The sequence below is a fragment of the Oreochromis niloticus genome, linkage group LG16, assembly GCF_001858045.2.
Source record: "Oreochromis niloticus isolate F11D_XX linkage group LG16, O_niloticus_UMD_NMBU, whole genome shotgun sequence".
Classification (NCBI taxonomy): Eukaryota; Metazoa; Chordata; class Actinopteri; order Cichliformes; family Cichlidae; genus Oreochromis; species Oreochromis niloticus.
In genome coordinates, this window is record NC_031987.2 from 11,920,483 (window position 1) to 11,938,523 (window position 18,041).

Here is an 18,041-nt window from a genome sequence, read left to right on the forward strand (position 1 = left end):
CTTTTCTTTTCTAGCCTCTTTTCTCCTTTTCAGCTCCAAAGCGGCTACACGCCAGGCAGCACACAGCCAAAAGGCTGCGGCAGAAAAAGCATCCCCACTAAGCTAAACTGACAAGAGATGAGGAGACCGATGCAATGGAACACCAGTGTTAGAACAGAGCCGTGTACTGTATAATGCTCAATTCACCCATCCAAACACACACACGCAAACACACACAGTGACACATGGGACAGATTTAACTGATGTGATTGCCTGGAGTAGATTTTTAAATGTGTGTGTGGCAATAGTCTAAAAAAGACTATTCTCAACCACAAAGAGCAGAGGTGCCCTTCATCAAAGAACCGAATGCCGAATAGTAACAGGCTATTGCTATACTGAGCTAGGCTGCTTTCTTCATTATGAATGTGGGCAAGACAGTATATGAAGTGCAGCAGGATGCTGCTGGAAAACTGAATAATGTCCCACCACACCACTCAGTGAACTGGACACATAAGTGCTACAACAGACAGATGTGTAAAAACGTACCTGAATACAGAAAAGAAGGCATGATAAATTTTAGTTTTGTCCTGGATTAGAAATAATAAATGCAGTTTAGAATACGGTGCTGAGTATATGTGCATTTCAATCGGTTTGTGAGTTTGTGTAAATTTGCGGGTACAAGTGACATGTTTTGTGAGAGCTGGGCAGTTATATAACGGCCAACACAAACAAACAGAGTCCTTCCAAAGCACCAGAGGAGAGCCAACAGCTCCATGAATTCACAGCACTCAACTTCAACAGTCTGACAGAAAGTATACAACAAAGACAATACAGCAACAGCATGGAAAAAAACACACACATGAAAAATATTAAGCATAACTGTAGGAGCTCTGCAGTGATATTAAGAGTATTTTTCTTTCTTATGCGTGTGCATAAAATACATGGGCTATTGACAATTTAATATTTTTTAAAAATCCAGGGTTTTTATATGAAACATGAAGTTGCATTAAAGGATTTCTGATCACTAGGGGGCAGGGAGACTCCAAAACAAAAATAGATGCACATTTGTCACAAAAAGAACAACAGTGAATCCATGCTGGCATTTAACTCTTACAACCAGCTTCATGCAAATTGGATTGGCCATATATTTTCCTGTTATGGTGATAATATATGGGCCATTCAAACTGCATGATAGCGAGTCAGTAGATTGGGAATAAACAACAAATAAGTGTTTCAGGGAAGAAGTTAATTTCTTGTCTTTCTATACATAATCATCTTATAAGAGGCTAAAGTCAGTGTTGAATATCTTCAGGCTAAGCTTGAGTATTTCTTTGACCAAGCTGTTGCAGGTTTGCGTGACAGTGTCAGTGAAAGATGTATAATGTGAGTCCAGAATGTCTGCTTGAAAGCCATGCAGTTCAGTGCACGAGGGCAGCAGTTAAATCACTTAAGTGAAAGAGTGGAGAGTGAAATAAAACATTTGACATGAGATGGACGACGGGCTTTGATCCGGCAGCCAAGTCGATCGGGCGCTGGGATGAATGGAGAGGAAGGAAACAGAAAGGGAAAATGAACTTTTATTTGGTGTTGGTCCAGTCGCCAATGGCAAATGATTTTAAAATGAGAAGTTAAAACAACTTTTAAAACAGCTCGCCTTTCTCGTCTTATTGTGCAAGTATACGGTAAGCAATGCCGGCGAGTAACAACTGAGGCTTATGTGTGACACTTTGTCTGTGTAATTGTAATAAGCTTTACGTTACTGGAAGGTTTCAGGATTGTGTGTCTTGATAAATCCAGCAAGAATGTAAACTTAGGTCTCTCGTCAACGTATGAGCGAACAGCTGCTTGCATTTGCAACGCGCACGCGCAAACACACAGTCACACACGCGTACACAAACTGGCATGCGTTTGCTTTTTTAGGATCAAATTAGGGTTGCAGGAATTTCACACTGATGGTAGATAGGAGTTGGTTCACCTGCTCCAGTCTGTTCTAATGACAGATGAAAGACTGACTTAGCGAGATTAAATCTGGCCTCACATTCTCTGTGTGGAAAGGCTGAAGGCTGCTCACAAAACATACAGTAATCCGGGCGATCAGCGACACGTCCATTCGCATTGTACTGTATTATAATCTTAATCTTATCTTTTCACAGAGTTTCATGGTAACAAAAAAAGGATGAAAGTCGCTGTTTTGACATGGATTCAAACCATAGCCAAATATATAGCGGAATATTGTAAAGTTTAGATTGACACACAGTCTGAGTCAGATGCACAAAACAGCATATACATGCTCGCATAACTGCCGTGTCCCTTTGCTTAAGCCAGACAGAATTCACGTGCTCCTTTGAAGGCGCCACTGAAACAACATCCTTGCTTTGACAAACATTGCTGACTATGGACACAAACATGCACATAAACACATACACAGTCCAGAAAGATAATGATGGTTTAATGCTAGAGTCTACTCTATTAAAGCCCTTAAACACACTTTGGAGTCTGTGTAAACAAAAGCAACTGCTTGCAAACTCTTTCTCTTCCCCCTTCGCTCGATCAAAAACAGACAGACACACTCACAAAGTAGAGAAGGAGGAGAGGAGGTGCTGCAACAAGGCAGCTCATCAAAGAAAACAAAGCATAAAGTATTCAGTAAAGGTGCTTAATCTTCACTGTCAAAGTCAACAATACTTAGTCCAAGCATTTTTGTCTTTAAATCCACCTTATTATTCCTGCCAGAAAGAATAAATGTTTCATCAATTCAATGTTTGTCTGTGTTTTTAGCATCTTAATACCATATTTGTTTATTTTTGTCAAATAGCAACGGAAATTTCTCAGGACACCGGGGTGCCTCTGAAGAGTTTACCAACAGAAGAGTTTTCTTTGTGTATAATTAATATCACTGAAGTATCTCTCCACAATATACAGTGCTATTTATTCTCCACTTCTCCATTTTCTTTTTCCCAAAAGATGTTGTGGCTTGTTGTTCGTAGCACTGTAAATATGTTTTTTTTTCTTTTTGCTATCAGTTTGGGATGACCTAACCCCATTCAGCCATCTATCTGTTAACACAGAAGGCCTGGAGAGCAAGCTCCATGATGGGGCCCCCAACGGCTGCATGCAGGGATTGTGGGGGCCTGTTGGTGCAGCTGTCCCACTCCATGGTAACATAAGACCTTATTAGAGTCCATTAGACCACTCTGAAACTAATAAGAGATTGTCAAATACATCTAAACATTCACACAATTCACAGAGGCAGGAAGTGAGAGGAGGGGGGAGCAGGGGGGGGACAGGGGTGAGCCATTTGTCTGTACAATGTCCCATTCTTGAAATGACATATTGTACTCTTTCAAATATAGGCACAAAAAGCAGAAAAATAAGCAAGATATAAATGAAAAACTACACTTTTTTCATTTAATTTAAAAATGACAGTTGGAAAAACAAAACCAAAATAAATGCAATGCGAAAATGAAAATCAGAGGTGACACTTGGGAGAAATTCTAATTACTCTGAAGATGTTAATCACCCGGGACAAAGGGGTTAAGCAGTAGATACCATTGGCTTTTAATTAGTAAATTCAGAAAAATATACAGACAAGTGTGGAAAAAGTTTTCCCTCCTATCTGTACAGTTAGACAGGTTGGCCTAGAGTTCACAGCAAATGAAAAAAAAAAAAAGCACTTCCCCCTGGCCCTGACGGCAGGGGCTTGACCTGGGAGACCATGTTTGATCTTTAATTAACACTGGGCATGGCTCTGGAAAAGAGAGAACTGATGAACAAGGGACCATTTGGGACCCGCTATAATAACCTAGAATGCTAAAGACGGATTTCCTTTTCAGAAACTTCAACACCGTTTTAACTTTAAAGTCATTCTGGGACAGCCGCAGTGCAGGGGTGGCTGCTTTCAGATGGATGCTGTGTCTGGCTTCTTAAGCAGAGAAGATCTCACAGAAAATAAGTAAAGAGGAACAGATATAGAACATCATGGAAACCTTCAGCTAACGTTGGTCTTGTTTGCCACTGTGAACAGTTTTATATTTTGTGTGATCAAACATAAATGTACAAATGTAATATAATGTAACAATATCCATAGTGGCATTTATATGTATATGAACTGAACACATCTGCATTGTATTGTTCACACCAGGGACCACTTTCTACTTCTTTTTTTAATGCATGGAAACACCGATGAAGTACTGTAACTGTAATTGATGAAAGCTGTTATAGCAGCCACAGAAGCAAAACAGAGGAAATTTAATTTTGTGTAAAGTGGTGTAATGATGTCCTATCTGTGTACATGTCTACAAGATTTAAAACCCAGATCCAAATATATATGTTTGGGGAGTTTATGATGCATTACACCATGGATATTGAAGACTATGCTAATCCCTTTTTATCCCAAAATGGATAACTTTACTTCTTTTGACAAAGTTGTTTAGGCAAAATGATGTGAGGAGGAACAACAACAATCAGAGGCATTTTACATGTTGTCTACTACACTTTAAACTCTCATGTATAGATGCGTTGCAGAGCAAGGTGTCACCCCACTGGCCAAGCACAGTTCTTTAACTCTAGCAGCCAAAGTATCACTGCAATCATTCTGACAAGCTCACTTTAAAAACCATCCAGCAGCAACAAAAAATAGTCCCCTGCATAACATGTGTGACGATAGTACGGAAGACCAGTCCTGTTGGTCAGGACATGAAAGGCTATTTTAGGCATGCAGATTTGCATACTTTTGAAACCACATCAAATGACTACTCATTGCTACCTTCACCAACACCCACAACCATCACCGCAGCTATCCCATCATTCACCATCCACTCCAGCCCACTCCTTTCTTCTGTGTTATCAGTCCCATCTTTCTGCTCTGGTTAAAATCTTCCCCATAGCTAATGATGTGTCACAGAGAAAATTACTGTCCAACCTCTATATGCTGCACCCTGGACCTGGACAACACTCTACTCACATGTATGGGAATATGCACGTATAAGTACCAACCAATCACCTAGCACCCTGGGAATTTGGGGTCAGTTTGAAGAGCTCACATAAACAATGCATACACACACAAACATATACACACATGCACACAGAGAGTGTATTTGACATTAAACCTTCTGGACTGACAGATGTGAAGTGTGAGAGTCCTGATATCACATTGTTTACTTTTACAGCTTAAAAAAATCTGCTTGTTTAGGCCACAGGTTCAAATGTGTAGAAGAGAAGTGACACATGCATTCATACATGCAGAATCAATGCATGGCAAGGCATGTGTGAGAGTACTGTTGAGAAATAGTTGCATGACAAAAAAAATATGTGTCTTACTTTGGCAGGTGCTGCTTCTCTCCTCATATCCTGGGTTACACAGACACTTCCCAATAGGAACAAGCCACTCCCCTTCTGTGCTACAGTACATTCGAGGAGGCTCTTCCTCTTTGGAGTGATTGACGCATGAGCCTTTGACTTCCACCAGTGACTGGGAGTCCATGGGGACAGTATCAGGGAAAGAGGCAAGATTCCTCACAGTGTGCGGGCACTTCTTGAAGTAAACCCTTACTGAAACTAAAGCTACACAGGCGCCCACGTCCTGGAACGCGAGGTAGAAACCCTTCTTGGTCATGGGACCCACCTCGCGTACCTCAGTATTGAGCTTGAGAATGCGATCTCCAAGGTCAGTTTGAGTAAAACTCTCATCAGCAGCAATGGTATCAATCTTGGAGAACTGATGCTCTTGGAAGTGGCTGCCTTGGTCATCATCTGCCTCTAGGTAGAGGAGGTTGAATGTCTCCTTGCAGGTGCCCAGGACCAACGGGATTGAGTTGCAGTCCCTCAGTGTGAACTTCAGCTCCACATAGATCTTCTGAGCAGATTGGCGAGGGATCCAGTTGGTCCGAAGCCAGTTGTTCTGGCTGTAGTCCATCACATTGCAGACCTGAAAGGTCCTGATGGGAGTGTAGTGCTCATCCACCCCACTGATCTCCTCCCACTGGAAAAAATAGAGACAAGGAAAGGTCGAAGGGAGAAACAGAGGAAGACAAGGAAGAGTAATAGACAAGAGAGACCAAATACAGAAAAAAGGGGAGGAGGTAGATTTAAAGATTGAGAGCGATAGGTAACGAGGAATGGATGCAAAGGAAAGGTAGAAGAAGCGTAGTTATGGGAAAGACAGATTTTTAGGAGTAATGATTTTTAGGAGTAATTTTAGGAGTAATGAAAAGGATCAAGTGAAAATAGATTAGATTATAAAAAGGAAAGCAAGGGGATTGGGAAGTTTGGTGTCAAAAGAGAAGCAAAGGGAGCAAAGGGAATGGGGTGAGTTAAAGACAGAACAAATGAGGAAAGTGAGAATTTGCAATCAAAGAAGGAGGAATAAGAGGAAAGGAGGGGAAGATAGCAGAGAAAAAATAAAGTTATCTCCACCCTGTAAGCATTTAGGGATGAATTATTTAGATCCAGAAACATTCTTGCTGAATACTAAGCATCTAATAAACACTTAAGGGTGAAAAATCACACTACCAGATCTCTTGTAAATTGTTGAAATTAATTAAAAGCAAACTTGCTGGCTTTGCCAAATTTTCTACATTAGAAGGCTGTGAAAATATCATCAAGAAAAAAAGCTAGAAAATTTGATCTTCAATCTTTTTTAAATTTGTGTGAGGCAGCTTAATTAATATTAAATATTAACAAAATCTCATAGTGTTTCTTTTTTCACCCTTATACTAAAATGTTTTTCTCTAAAAGTGAGGACTTTCAAGCTGCAGTCTTGGTTATTTGCATCACAGTACTACTTCTACTAAAGGAAACGTGCTGAATCCACTATGAAACAAAAGGAGCTACGACGTATAGACAGATGAGAGTGTATACCAGGAACGTTTGTGTCTATCTTACATTTTCCCTCCACTGGGAGAAAGCAAAGAGAGAGGAGAGGAGAAAAAGAAAGTGGGGTCATTCCTTTTGAATTCAACACAGCGGGTAGACTCATTGATCATGTGCTTTGGCTTTGCTGTCCCGGCAAATCAACGCTGAATCGAAGTGATGATGAATGGACAAACACCTGAAATAGCGGGCTCATAGTGGCTGAAATGGCAGTCATTAGAACAAATGGGCGTAAATGCGTAAATGGATGCTTTTGTGTATATTTTCTCATGGTGAAATCCAGAATGCATGTGTGCCTAAATGAGCAGCACTTTCTTCAGAGACGGAGAGATATACAGAGAAAGAATTTCGTGGTAACTGGAACCTAAATTATTGCTCCTTTCACACACAAGCATTAATGGAAACATAAACCCACACACGCACTCACATAAAGCTCATGTGAAGTGTTTAAAGTCTCATAGCAGGCAAACACAGCAGGTGCCTTCAGCTGAACTCAGAAATTAATGACGAGCTAAGAAGGAGTTGGTTCTCTGTTACATGTTTTTGTCTGCCTGTGTGTGGGGGTGTGCGGGTGTAAAGCATATGTATGAATGTCTGATGTTCAAGAGGCTCTCAGGCTGAGGGATAGCCACTCACTTTTCATCTCACGGCAAAGTTAATGAAACACCCCTGAGAGAGCGAGAGAATGAGGAGGACAGGGAGAGAAAACAAGAGGAAATAAAGGAAAGCGCTAAAAAAAGGGGAAAAAGAAGAAAGCAGGAGATAAAGTGAAATGAAAACTGAGGGCTGATACTCCTTTGGTGTTTAGTCTCCCCCATCACGCTGTCTTTGGTATCACGTCATTCATCAGCCAGTAGTCCTAGCTCTTTGGAGGTCTAACAATAACAGGGAAATGTCTGCAGGAGTGAGTGGGACTAAATATAGAGAGGTAAAGCTAAACTTAACATTTCACCTTGCTTTACTCAAAGGTGTAAGAGCACGACTTTAAACAGAAGCATAAAAATGATGTGATGACATGCAAAAAGCTATGATGACAGACTTTGACATAACAAAAAGTAAAGTGAAGGCAAGGACTGCCACTTTGATTAATGATTTTGCTGACATTAAATTTTACAAGATAATAGACTTCCGTGAACATAAGAATAATAATATATCCTATTAAGCTTGTGCTTTATATAGATGTGTGCTTTTTGTCATGGTTAAAGCAATGTGTTTCTGCCTGGAGAGTTCAACCAGTAATTTAACTTTTTTTTGTGGCGACCTGCTTTAAACAGAAGTGACAGATTTTTGCATTCTGTCTAAAAATACATGAAATTGGGTGACTTGTGTCAGTGAAGAACAGTTATTTTCCAATAATTGGATGAAAAACTACAGTTTTATCACATAAAACATCAACATTTTTTTAGTTGCTGTTTATTCAATTTTTATACCTTAAATAAATTTTTAGGACTAACAAAAGATGATACTGTGGATAAAGGTTATAGTTCAGGCTGTATCAGGTGACCCTGAATGTTCTATGTTACGCTGCTATAGGCCTAGTGTTTGTTCTTTACTCACCTATTTTCACTCACTATGTCTTTATCACCACTTAATATACCAGATTGGTTACTATTTATCTCTGGATTTCTTTCACAGTGTGTCTTTTGTCCTCTGTCTTCCTCTGTCTCCCTCTGTCTCTCCCCTAACAGGTCGCAGCAGATGCCTGTCCCTCCCTGAGTCTGGTTCTGCCAGAGGTTTGTGCCTGTTAAAAGGGAGTTTTGCCTTCCCACTGTCGTCAAGGTCTTGCTCATAGGGGATCGTCTAATTGTTGGGGTTTCCTTTCTATTAATGGAGGGTCTTTACCCTACAATATAAAGTCCATTGGGGTGACTGTTGTTGTGGTTTGGCATCAATAAATAAAACTGAACTTAACAGTTCTATTTTCCTTTTTTTTAAAAAAGGTGACAAGTCCAGTGAGACACTGCACTTCTTCTGCAAGTTAGGCTCATAGAGTACCCCTTCAGGTAGGGGTACTACCTACTGTACTTTATAATGAGGTAACAGACTGCCCTGTTCAACCATCAGTTCTTTGTGTAATGAGTTTGGAGTGAGACAGCTTTTGTGTGAATCCTGTTTATTCTCAATAGTGCAAGTCTCAGTGTGAGCTACTGGCTTTGTGTCATTCCTTTTTATACTCGACCAGTATGCTCCAAACTGGGCTTAATCTAAAGCAACTATGACTGATGGCAGTCTGTAAGCTGTCTTATTGAGAAGCTTGCCAAACACAAACACAGAAAGGTTTTCAAATCAAATCCAGTATATGTCTGTATGTGCCTGCGCATGTGTGCATTAAGTAGGCTATATGAGAATATGACTCAGCTTCAGCAAGTTTCTGCCAAAGTAAATGAGAGGGATAAAACTGTCTCCCCATCTTTGTCCCTAATCATTACATCATAAGAGTTAACTTGTCTAACCTTGAATCACTTCACTTTATTTCTAAGTTACAACTCTCTGTCCTTTAGACCAGAAGTAAAAAGAAATAAGAAGAAATAGAGAATATGTTAACATCATTATCCGTATTTAGTTGATTGTTACATTCTGTGTGGTTCAGTGGAGGTGTACCACAGTACCCATGAGTTTCAACAGTGACCAGAAGGAAGTTGCAAACCAGAGACAGATGATCAGAGTTCAAGACTCCAATCTTGGATGAATAAGCAGAACTTGAGATTATTTACTTACATTTTTTTCTAGACCCAACATTTCCACTAATATTGCTATTACTTACTCATTGCAATACATGAACGCTCTTCCACCTACACAAGAAACGCTGTATGTCAACCAGGATAAAAAAAGATCTAAAGTCAGCAGCTATTCCCTTGTTTCTCTCCAAGGGGTTGAGGGTGTAACTCCCATCCCCCTGCCCTCTAATTGATATATAACAACACTAGGACCCTACAGCAGTCCACGTGACCTTTGACCCTGACCCCTGATGGTCACAGCTGGGACAAAGTTCAGTGTAATCTTGCCCCTGGTTTCTCTGATCTGTGCTGTAGGTGAAGTAGCTAAAGGGACAGTAAAATGAAGTGTGGTAACTTGACCTGCTCTGGACATACCTACAGCAACAGGCACATCTCTGAGTCACAGAGTCAGCACACCAGTTTATCCACTTCAAAGACACTCAGGTCAATGGTAGTTAATGGGCCAGTATATGGACTTGTAAAGGGCAGCAATACATTAAAAGCAAGTCTTGTTAAGAGTAAGAAAACAAGTTCGATCATGCTCTTATCACAAGTCTAACTTGCTCAACAAGAGCTTAACATAACAAATGTTTCATTATATCATAGTTTAGATAATTTACAACATAGTGCAGAATTCAGTTTAATCAAGTTATGTAAAATATATTTTTTTATTTAAAAATTTAGATAATTGTTTCAACTTTATTTGGGAGAGAAAAACACTTGCTGTTAAAATCAAAACCAGAATGGTTCACGTTTTGGTTTTTACTTTTAAAATAAGCTTTTTATTTACTCATCTGCCAAAATTGGCTATTTGTGATTTTGGGATATCGGATTACTGAACGGAAAAAGACAACACAAGCAAAGTCAATACACTGTATAATTACAACGTTCTGTTAAATCTCTACAGCTGGAGAGGGTGATCCTAAAAGCCAGAGTGTCTGCAACAAATGCTGGGCCAGAAGCTTAGAGCACAGAGGTCTTTGGGGTTACAGGCTCAACAACTGCAACATATCAAATAGAGGATATTTCATCACTCTGTCCGGCCAAAGGAAAACCTGAATGTTTATGTTATCCCTCCTTGTATTCATCCCATCTCTTGTTTATGTGCAACCCTGAGCTTTGCCTGACTAATCATTGTTTGTGCTTTGTTCAAGGACAGACTAGCTGATGGCAATTGTTTGGGGATGCTAGAATCGCAAATGCTGTTCATTTATATTTAAACAGTACTCAAGAAAGAAAAATGCAAGTACTGTAATTCTCAAAGTTCTTAATGTTCTTTTTCTTTACTTTTTTCATTTTTTAAGACACGCTTGTCTCAAAAAGGTCATGACCTTCATTGCACTGGTAAAATATATGTTTACTTGTTACTAATGCTTCTTCGTAACACTGAGGTCTAAGATTTTCATAATTTCGGGAGCTTTAGTACAAAATTTGACTGCGCTTATTTTACAAGTGGGTATAATGCATACAACATTTAATAGGATGTAATAACATAAACTCCTCAGGATTTGTGCCAACTTATCGCAGTAACACGAAAGTAACAATTACTCATTTTACCCTCCCCTTCCTCCTCACCTCTGGTCTCTTGCATTACCAAACTAATCCTTGTTTAAGGATAGGTTCGCTCTCTTTCTCTCTTTAAAGCAGTTTATCTGGTCAGGCTGATTTTGCACATGAAGTAGACGCAGTTCACGGGGGCTTTTAAGCACTTGGATGATTAAAGAAGCTGAAACAGCAGTTGTCAAAAATGAAAGAAGATAGATAGAGAGAGAGAAAGAGTAGGCTGACTGGTGGGCCTGATCCCAAAGCATAATTAGCCCTGCTATTATTTGCCTGTCACCTCACCCTCTCATTCCAGACCTGAGAATTGGAATGTGAGGTGTGAATGTGTTTTGGTTCAATTTTGTGCGAGTCCAGACACTATAAGCAAAGTTCACATACTGTGAGCACCGACTTTTTATTCTACAGATGTCAAGCTTCTTTATCATCAACAATACAAATGTTACTGCGCTTTTACTAAAGTCTGACACAGTAACGTAGACTGTTGAACCCATGTAAGAACAATTACAAGGCAACGGTTTTACTGTATAAAAAGTTTTTGGTTTTTTTTGCTGAGTAGTTTCATATCACATTGATAAAAAAAATGTAACATGTAGCAAATAACTGACATAAACTTGGTATTTAATCAGAAAAAAATCAAACTAGAGTTAAGCTGTAACTTGGTCTAAATGCTGCAGTGACTTTATTTATTTGAAAAACAATCAATCTAAGTTCCAAGTACAACCAGAAAGGACATTGTATTCTCCCTTCTTATGAAGAATGGACTTTACTTTGTAATTATCCATTAATTCTATTTTGTATGCACAGCCAGTGTCTAGGGTGTTGGTTTGTTGCTGAAGAATGCTTTCAAAGCATGCAAGAATGTAATCTTTAACACTCTTTAGTGATGGGCTAAGCCCCCTGGACACTGCTAAGCAATCAGCCAGCTTCCAAGACAGATAACTGTATATCTGGATCACACGCGCACACACTCATGCACTCATCAGTCCAGTCGGTGGCTCTGGAGTGAACATCCTGGGGAGGCTAAGCTCTTAATTTGTTCTGACCGGAGCACGTTGTGTCTCGGTAGGCCAATAGCCACGGCCTCTCCATCAATGTGAATGAGTGTTTGTCTGTGTATGTGTGTGTGCGTGAGAACGGGAGGGAGTGAGGGCTCAGTGCCACTGCCACATTATGAGAAATCATTTGTGAGCAGGAGTCTCTCAGGGCACTCTGCTTATCGGAGCGCAGTCAGTGGATGACGTGAGTAATTACAGATGATTCACCTTGAGGACTTGATCATCAGCAATATCTCTCTGTGTGTGACTCTCTCTCCCTCATTCCTTCCTGTCCTTTCCTCTCCCTGCTTCCGTCTCCCTCTCCCCACCCCTCTCTCTTCATCCCTTTTGCCTCTATCAGTCTCCTTCTTTTTGATCCTCCCCCCATTCCCTTTTCTATCTCTCTGGAGTTATTCGCATTTAACAATGACATTGACTCACATTCCTGCAGCATTTTTATGAATTATATAACCACATGCTCTTCATCTGAACTTGGTCAAAGCAAAAAGCTTGAAGTAAAACAGACATGGTTGCACAAATTGCCTAACCTCTGTCAAAAATTCTGGTGTCCAGCGCTGGATCAAATAGCCGTATCAATGAGTATTTCCCTAGCTGCTCACATGTGAATAATTTCTATCAACACAACATCAATCTGGCCTGTCAGCTGGTCATGCAGTTGTTGTGTAGGTTGCAATTGTCTTTCGACTAAATACATTTTAAGGACCTGAAGTTTTTCCTTTGGGTAATTTTTTCATTGTGGTTGAACCTCATGAAAAAACCGAGTGCTCTGTTGGTGCCAGCTCTGTATATGGCCGAAAGAAACAAGGTTTGGCAGCTCAATGGAACAAATGACTGGATTACCTTAAGCCACTGCCAAGGAGTAATTCTAACACTTAATAAAGGAGAAAGAAGGAAGTGTGTGTGTGCGTGTGTGAATGAGTGTGTGTGTGTGTGTGAGAGAGACAGTGGGCTTGCTCAGAGGCACAGAAGTCTAACTAGTTGGAGAAATAAACACTGAACAAGAGCCCATTGGAGGATTTTAGAAGCAGAGACTGATATATGAGCTTTTTTTGTGCATCCAATGAAATAATACTATACTAAAAACAATATTAATGTGATTCCTCCTTGTGCTCCTGTTAATTTCAATTGCATTAATGGATCAAACAAACTTGAAAAAATGCTTGATAAACGGTTACAGTAGTTTCTGTAATATAATGAAAGACAGACAAAATTAGGTGTTGCATATTATGGATTAGCAAATCAAAGGTTTACTTGATATTGCCATGTGGGTGGGTGTTGTTTATACAACTATAAATCAATGTTGGCCCATGGCGCCTGATTGAACTGACCTATCAGATTGCTGTGATTTCCTGGCTGTGCTACTCTGAGAATAAGGCCATAAAACACTAGCACCATTAGCCCTGTGGGGCAGAAGTATTATCAATAGAAGAAAATACATAGAGTTGAAATAAACAGATTAAAACACAGGACTATCACTAGATGTGTTTATGAAAGTCAAAGTTGAGTTAATATTTGTCGATGAAGTTAATGTTTTTGCTTGTTTCAGTCACATTCTGTTAATTTTACACAATACTTGTGCAGGCTTCAGCAACACAGCCCTAGAGGTTGATACGTGACCTCTTTGTCAACCTGCAGGTCACTGGGGATAAATATATATTCCCCGACCGGATGGCAAGCAGTTGCTGACTGATGCTAGTTGAAATCGGTCTCAAAAAGGGTGCTCTAAAAACTTCCTTGCGATTGCTTTAGTGACTAGCAGACTGACACAGCTGCCCATCGTTTGCAATGAAACTTGAAACTTGTCCACAAACACTCACTAAGTAACCACAGAGTGATAGTGAAACATAAAAAAAAGTGCAACACAAACTGGAAACAGAGAACACCATCTCCCGATTAAGTTGCACTGTTCACAATTCCATAACCTCTCAGCAAGCAATTGGTGCATTTTTGCAGACAACTCATCATCTTCCAAAGAAACTACTGGCATCTGCGCCAATGTGGTAGCGATCAAAGCAATCACAAGAACCTTTTCAGTGCATCACTGTTCATGACCAATTTCACATAACAGCACAAAGCAACATCTCACAACCATTCACCAGTCACTCAGGGAATGCACATTTTTTCCAAGTGACCGCTAGTTATCGTAGGGTCACTGACCAGTGTTTAGGCCTGCTAACTGAGATTTAATTTGTTTGGTTTAATCACCAAAACTACTTGAGGTTAAGGAAACAAAAAACACGATTTGGGTTAATATAAACCCCTTTGTTAACCAATGTTATAAATGATTTCTGGAACAAAGGCAGCAAAAGTATGGCATGAGAACAGTGTGTCTAGTCAGTGATGGCCATTTAACACCATTATTTAAGATACTGTAGGAACGATACTAACATGGCAATATCACATTGTGCAACAAGTCAACTTTTGACAATGGGATTTCCTGTTAAATGCTATATGAGTTGTTAATGGGAGGCTGGAAGTAAATCTGGAATTCTTATGGAAACGTTTTTGGACCAAAAGTCCAAAATGTATGCTTTTTATGTTTAATCTTTATTTATACATACATATATTCAAAAACACAAACGCATATACAAGCAGTATGATCGTATGGTAAGCTCTGAATACTTTAACCTGCTAGATAAAAAATGAACAAAATGCCTAAAAAAGTGGGTTAATCTTCATTGGATGATTGTTTCAACATGGCATAGTGAGAACCACAAAAATCAAAAAAAAAAAAAAAAGCTGATTTCATGGTTGAAGCTGACGTTCGATTCATGTTATTGGATCTGTTTCCTAAATGCAAACATATTCAGGCATGATATGGGTAAATATAGAGATGGAAGATACTCACCCCATGCGATGGGTAGGAAATCCATCCTAACTCCCCTTGGCTTGCTTTTGAGTCTAACAGGTTGACTGTGGTGAGGAAGAGAGAGAGGAAAAACAAAGAAAACATATGAGTGTCTAGCCCTTGTTAGCCCCAATTAGCCTTTATCTAATCCCACAGGAGGATTCACCAACCTCAAGCACTGATCATGACTCTATTTACTCAGCTGCCCCCCACGCACACACAGACATATGCACATACACACAACCACAAGCACTTGTACTGATGTCTTTGTGAGGACATTCATTGATATAACCCATTCCCTAGACCCTTAGCCTACCCGTCCCTAAACCGATTTAGTTCTAAAACTAAGTCTTAACACTTAAGGGGCTCTTGGAAGAGTGGCGAGAAAGTAAAGACTGGTCAAACTGTCCTCACTTTTCCAACACATCCTTGTTCTGAAGGTAAGCGAATAAAGTAGGCTTTGTATCCTTGCTTTGTATGGCATCAAAGCAAAACTTCACTGGGCAAACAATGAAAATATCCTGAAAAGGTACTGAACTAAAGTACAGTCAGTTTTTCAAAACCCACTTTCCTTTTTTTCTTTCTTTTTTTAAAGACTTTTCTTTTGACCCATCTGACCCCCATTCTACCGACCCACACACATATACATGGAAAATAGAGTGTAACCAGGTGAAGCAAAACTCTATTGGATCTAAATTCAAATGCAATCACCGGTTTCAGAGGTGGTCCGAAATTCAATTGGCCACACTGAAATCAAAATATAAATCCAGTCCAGAATGAATGGAAAAAACAGTTTTAAGTGTGTCTCCTGCCAGAAATTCGTTCTTTTCAAACAGACATCAAGCAGCAGAAGGGGATCCATGTCTAATAGAGGAAATATGACTGAGGACAAATAAGACAAGGAGCTTCAGTGGTTTAATCATGCAAGTGCAGGCTCTGGCTTAGCAAAACAGGATTCAAATCATGGAATTTAAGGGACCGAACTAATAACTATGTCAGTTGTGCAGCAGTTTTGAAGTCACAAATTACTTGTGAAAGCGCTTTCATTGCCTACCTCCACAGACCATAATTAGAAGTACACTTGCGAATAGTAGATGTGATGGCCAAATTGACTCTGACACAGAGTATCTTAAAAGGAGCTGAAGCATTTTCTATTCTTAGTGTATACACTTGGCTGTGGAGTGAATAATTGTCATTGAATACAACTGTCAGCATGGGTCATGACACATGGAGTGAGGAATGTGAAGGCAGCTTTATGCTCAAAGGATGCCCCACTTCAGCAACCAAACTGTCACGAGCAATTTGGCAATAGATTCTGTCTAGCAACACAAAGCTCAGACGATAGCTAATAAAGCTTTTGAGTGCTCTCACCTAAAGCAACAATTTATATAGTTAGAATAAACTACACAAAAAGGTTTTGGTGGTGTTCATGACATAATTATTTACAGTTAATCCCTTTTAGTTCTGTTTTTCAAACAGTACTGATGAAAATAGGATGCTTAAATATAATGTGTATGACAAGGAGATAAAAACACATAAACCTACAGTGGGCTAAATTGGGGCACATTATACTTTTAATATGTTACTGCGCAATAGAAAATGTAAGTTACAATTATGTGAATTGGGTAAAAAAGTAAAGGACAGACAACCATTTAGCATAAAGAAAAAAAGAGCAATACACTTCATCAGTTCCAGCAACACTGACTCAGCCTCTTTTTACTTATCCCGTTGAGAGCAAAGCAGTCGACAGCTCTGAACACTCAAACAAGTAGCAAACACTTAGCAACGCAAGTGGACACATACAGCAAAGTGAAGCAGCAGTGCAGTAGAGGCCCTGCAGCTGTAACTCTATTCACTGTGAGAATATGAAGAATGCATTCTCCCTTCATTCTCCTGTGCAAGGCTTCAGTAAGCAAGAATGTCCACATATCAAGTATGTATCAAGTCATGATGGACCGCTGGCTCACAGGGAAGCCTTTTAAGTCAAACACAATCTACCCCTGTCAAGCACCGGGATCTAAATTTGCAAGAAGAAGCGATCTCACTTCTCTGTGAATGAGTCATTGTTTTGTACTACAGAAAAAGTTTGAGAAGGAAGTGATTCTTTGTTTCAGACTTATCAGGTAAACATCAGCCCATGTGGCATAAAAGGACCTTAAAAATGAAGCACAGAAAGGAAGACACAAACACCTAGATTTATTATTCTAGACTCAAAACACAATAGATGTTCACCTGAGCTGCAGTCATGCTAAACCGCTGAGCCAGTTGAGTGGCAGTGGACACATTCATATTAGAGTCTAATGAAGCTATCTGTTCATGTCAGATAATAGCAGCTCAGCATCCAGGGCCATTGCTTCCAATTTACATTTCTCAACGAGCCGAGCCCAACACTCAAATTGAGCCGAGTGAGGGAATTTGAGAGCAGAAAATTAGACAGCTCTCATATCGCAGGAGTAAAAAGCCCCCTCCAGCTGCACTTGGCTGAAGAAATCAGCACCCACACATGCGCACAAATGCATGTACACTCACAAATGCATGCAAAGCACAACAAACACAAAGGACGCATCCTCAACTAAGAAGCAAGTAGAACTGAGATACTCTGAAACACAAAAAACGCTATATACTGAGAGGTAGTCAAATGATGCCAACACATGAAATCCTCCAAAGGAAAGCATTTGCAGGCACATGGTGTAGTTGGACATGGACATGCACATACTGTATGCATTCATTTTTTGTAGAACCTGACCAAAACGTGCAGTTTTTCTCACACATGCGCATTCAAGCAAACACAAGTGCACACACCAACATTTGCTGACAGTCTTTTTACTCTCTCGCTCAATCTCTCTCTCTCTCTCTCACACACACACACACACACACAGTCGGTTAGCAAGCTAGCGTCAGCCAAGCATATAGCCCCTGCCCCAACAGGGAGTGCCTCTAAACGGGAACTACGAGTATTAATAGCAAACTCAGCCAGCCTGTCTGGGAGGGAGCAAAACATCACAGAGG

The 18,041-nt window shown here is 40.0% G+C and overlaps 1 protein-coding gene across 5 annotated transcripts in view; it reads right to left on the reverse strand.

The window, feature by feature from the left end:
• Positions 1-18,041, reverse strand: part of epha3 (eph receptor A3) — an 88,107-nt gene that overhangs the window by 65,432 nt on the left and 4,634 nt on the right. For 3 of the 5 annotated variants that reach the window (XM_005451958.4, XM_005451957.4, XM_005451961.4), the window contains exons 2-4: positions 15,033-15,097; positions 6,862-6,873; positions 5,299-5,959 (exon numbers count right to left, since the gene is read on the reverse strand). In XM_005451958.4, coding sequence (XP_005452015.1) covers positions 5,299-5,959; positions 6,862-6,873; positions 15,033-15,097 — 738 coding nt within the window. The remainder of the gene's footprint in view (positions 1-5,298; positions 5,960-6,861; positions 6,874-15,032; positions 15,098-18,041) is intronic. The other 2 variants (XM_005451960.4, XM_005451959.4) reach the window with 1 other exon arrangement.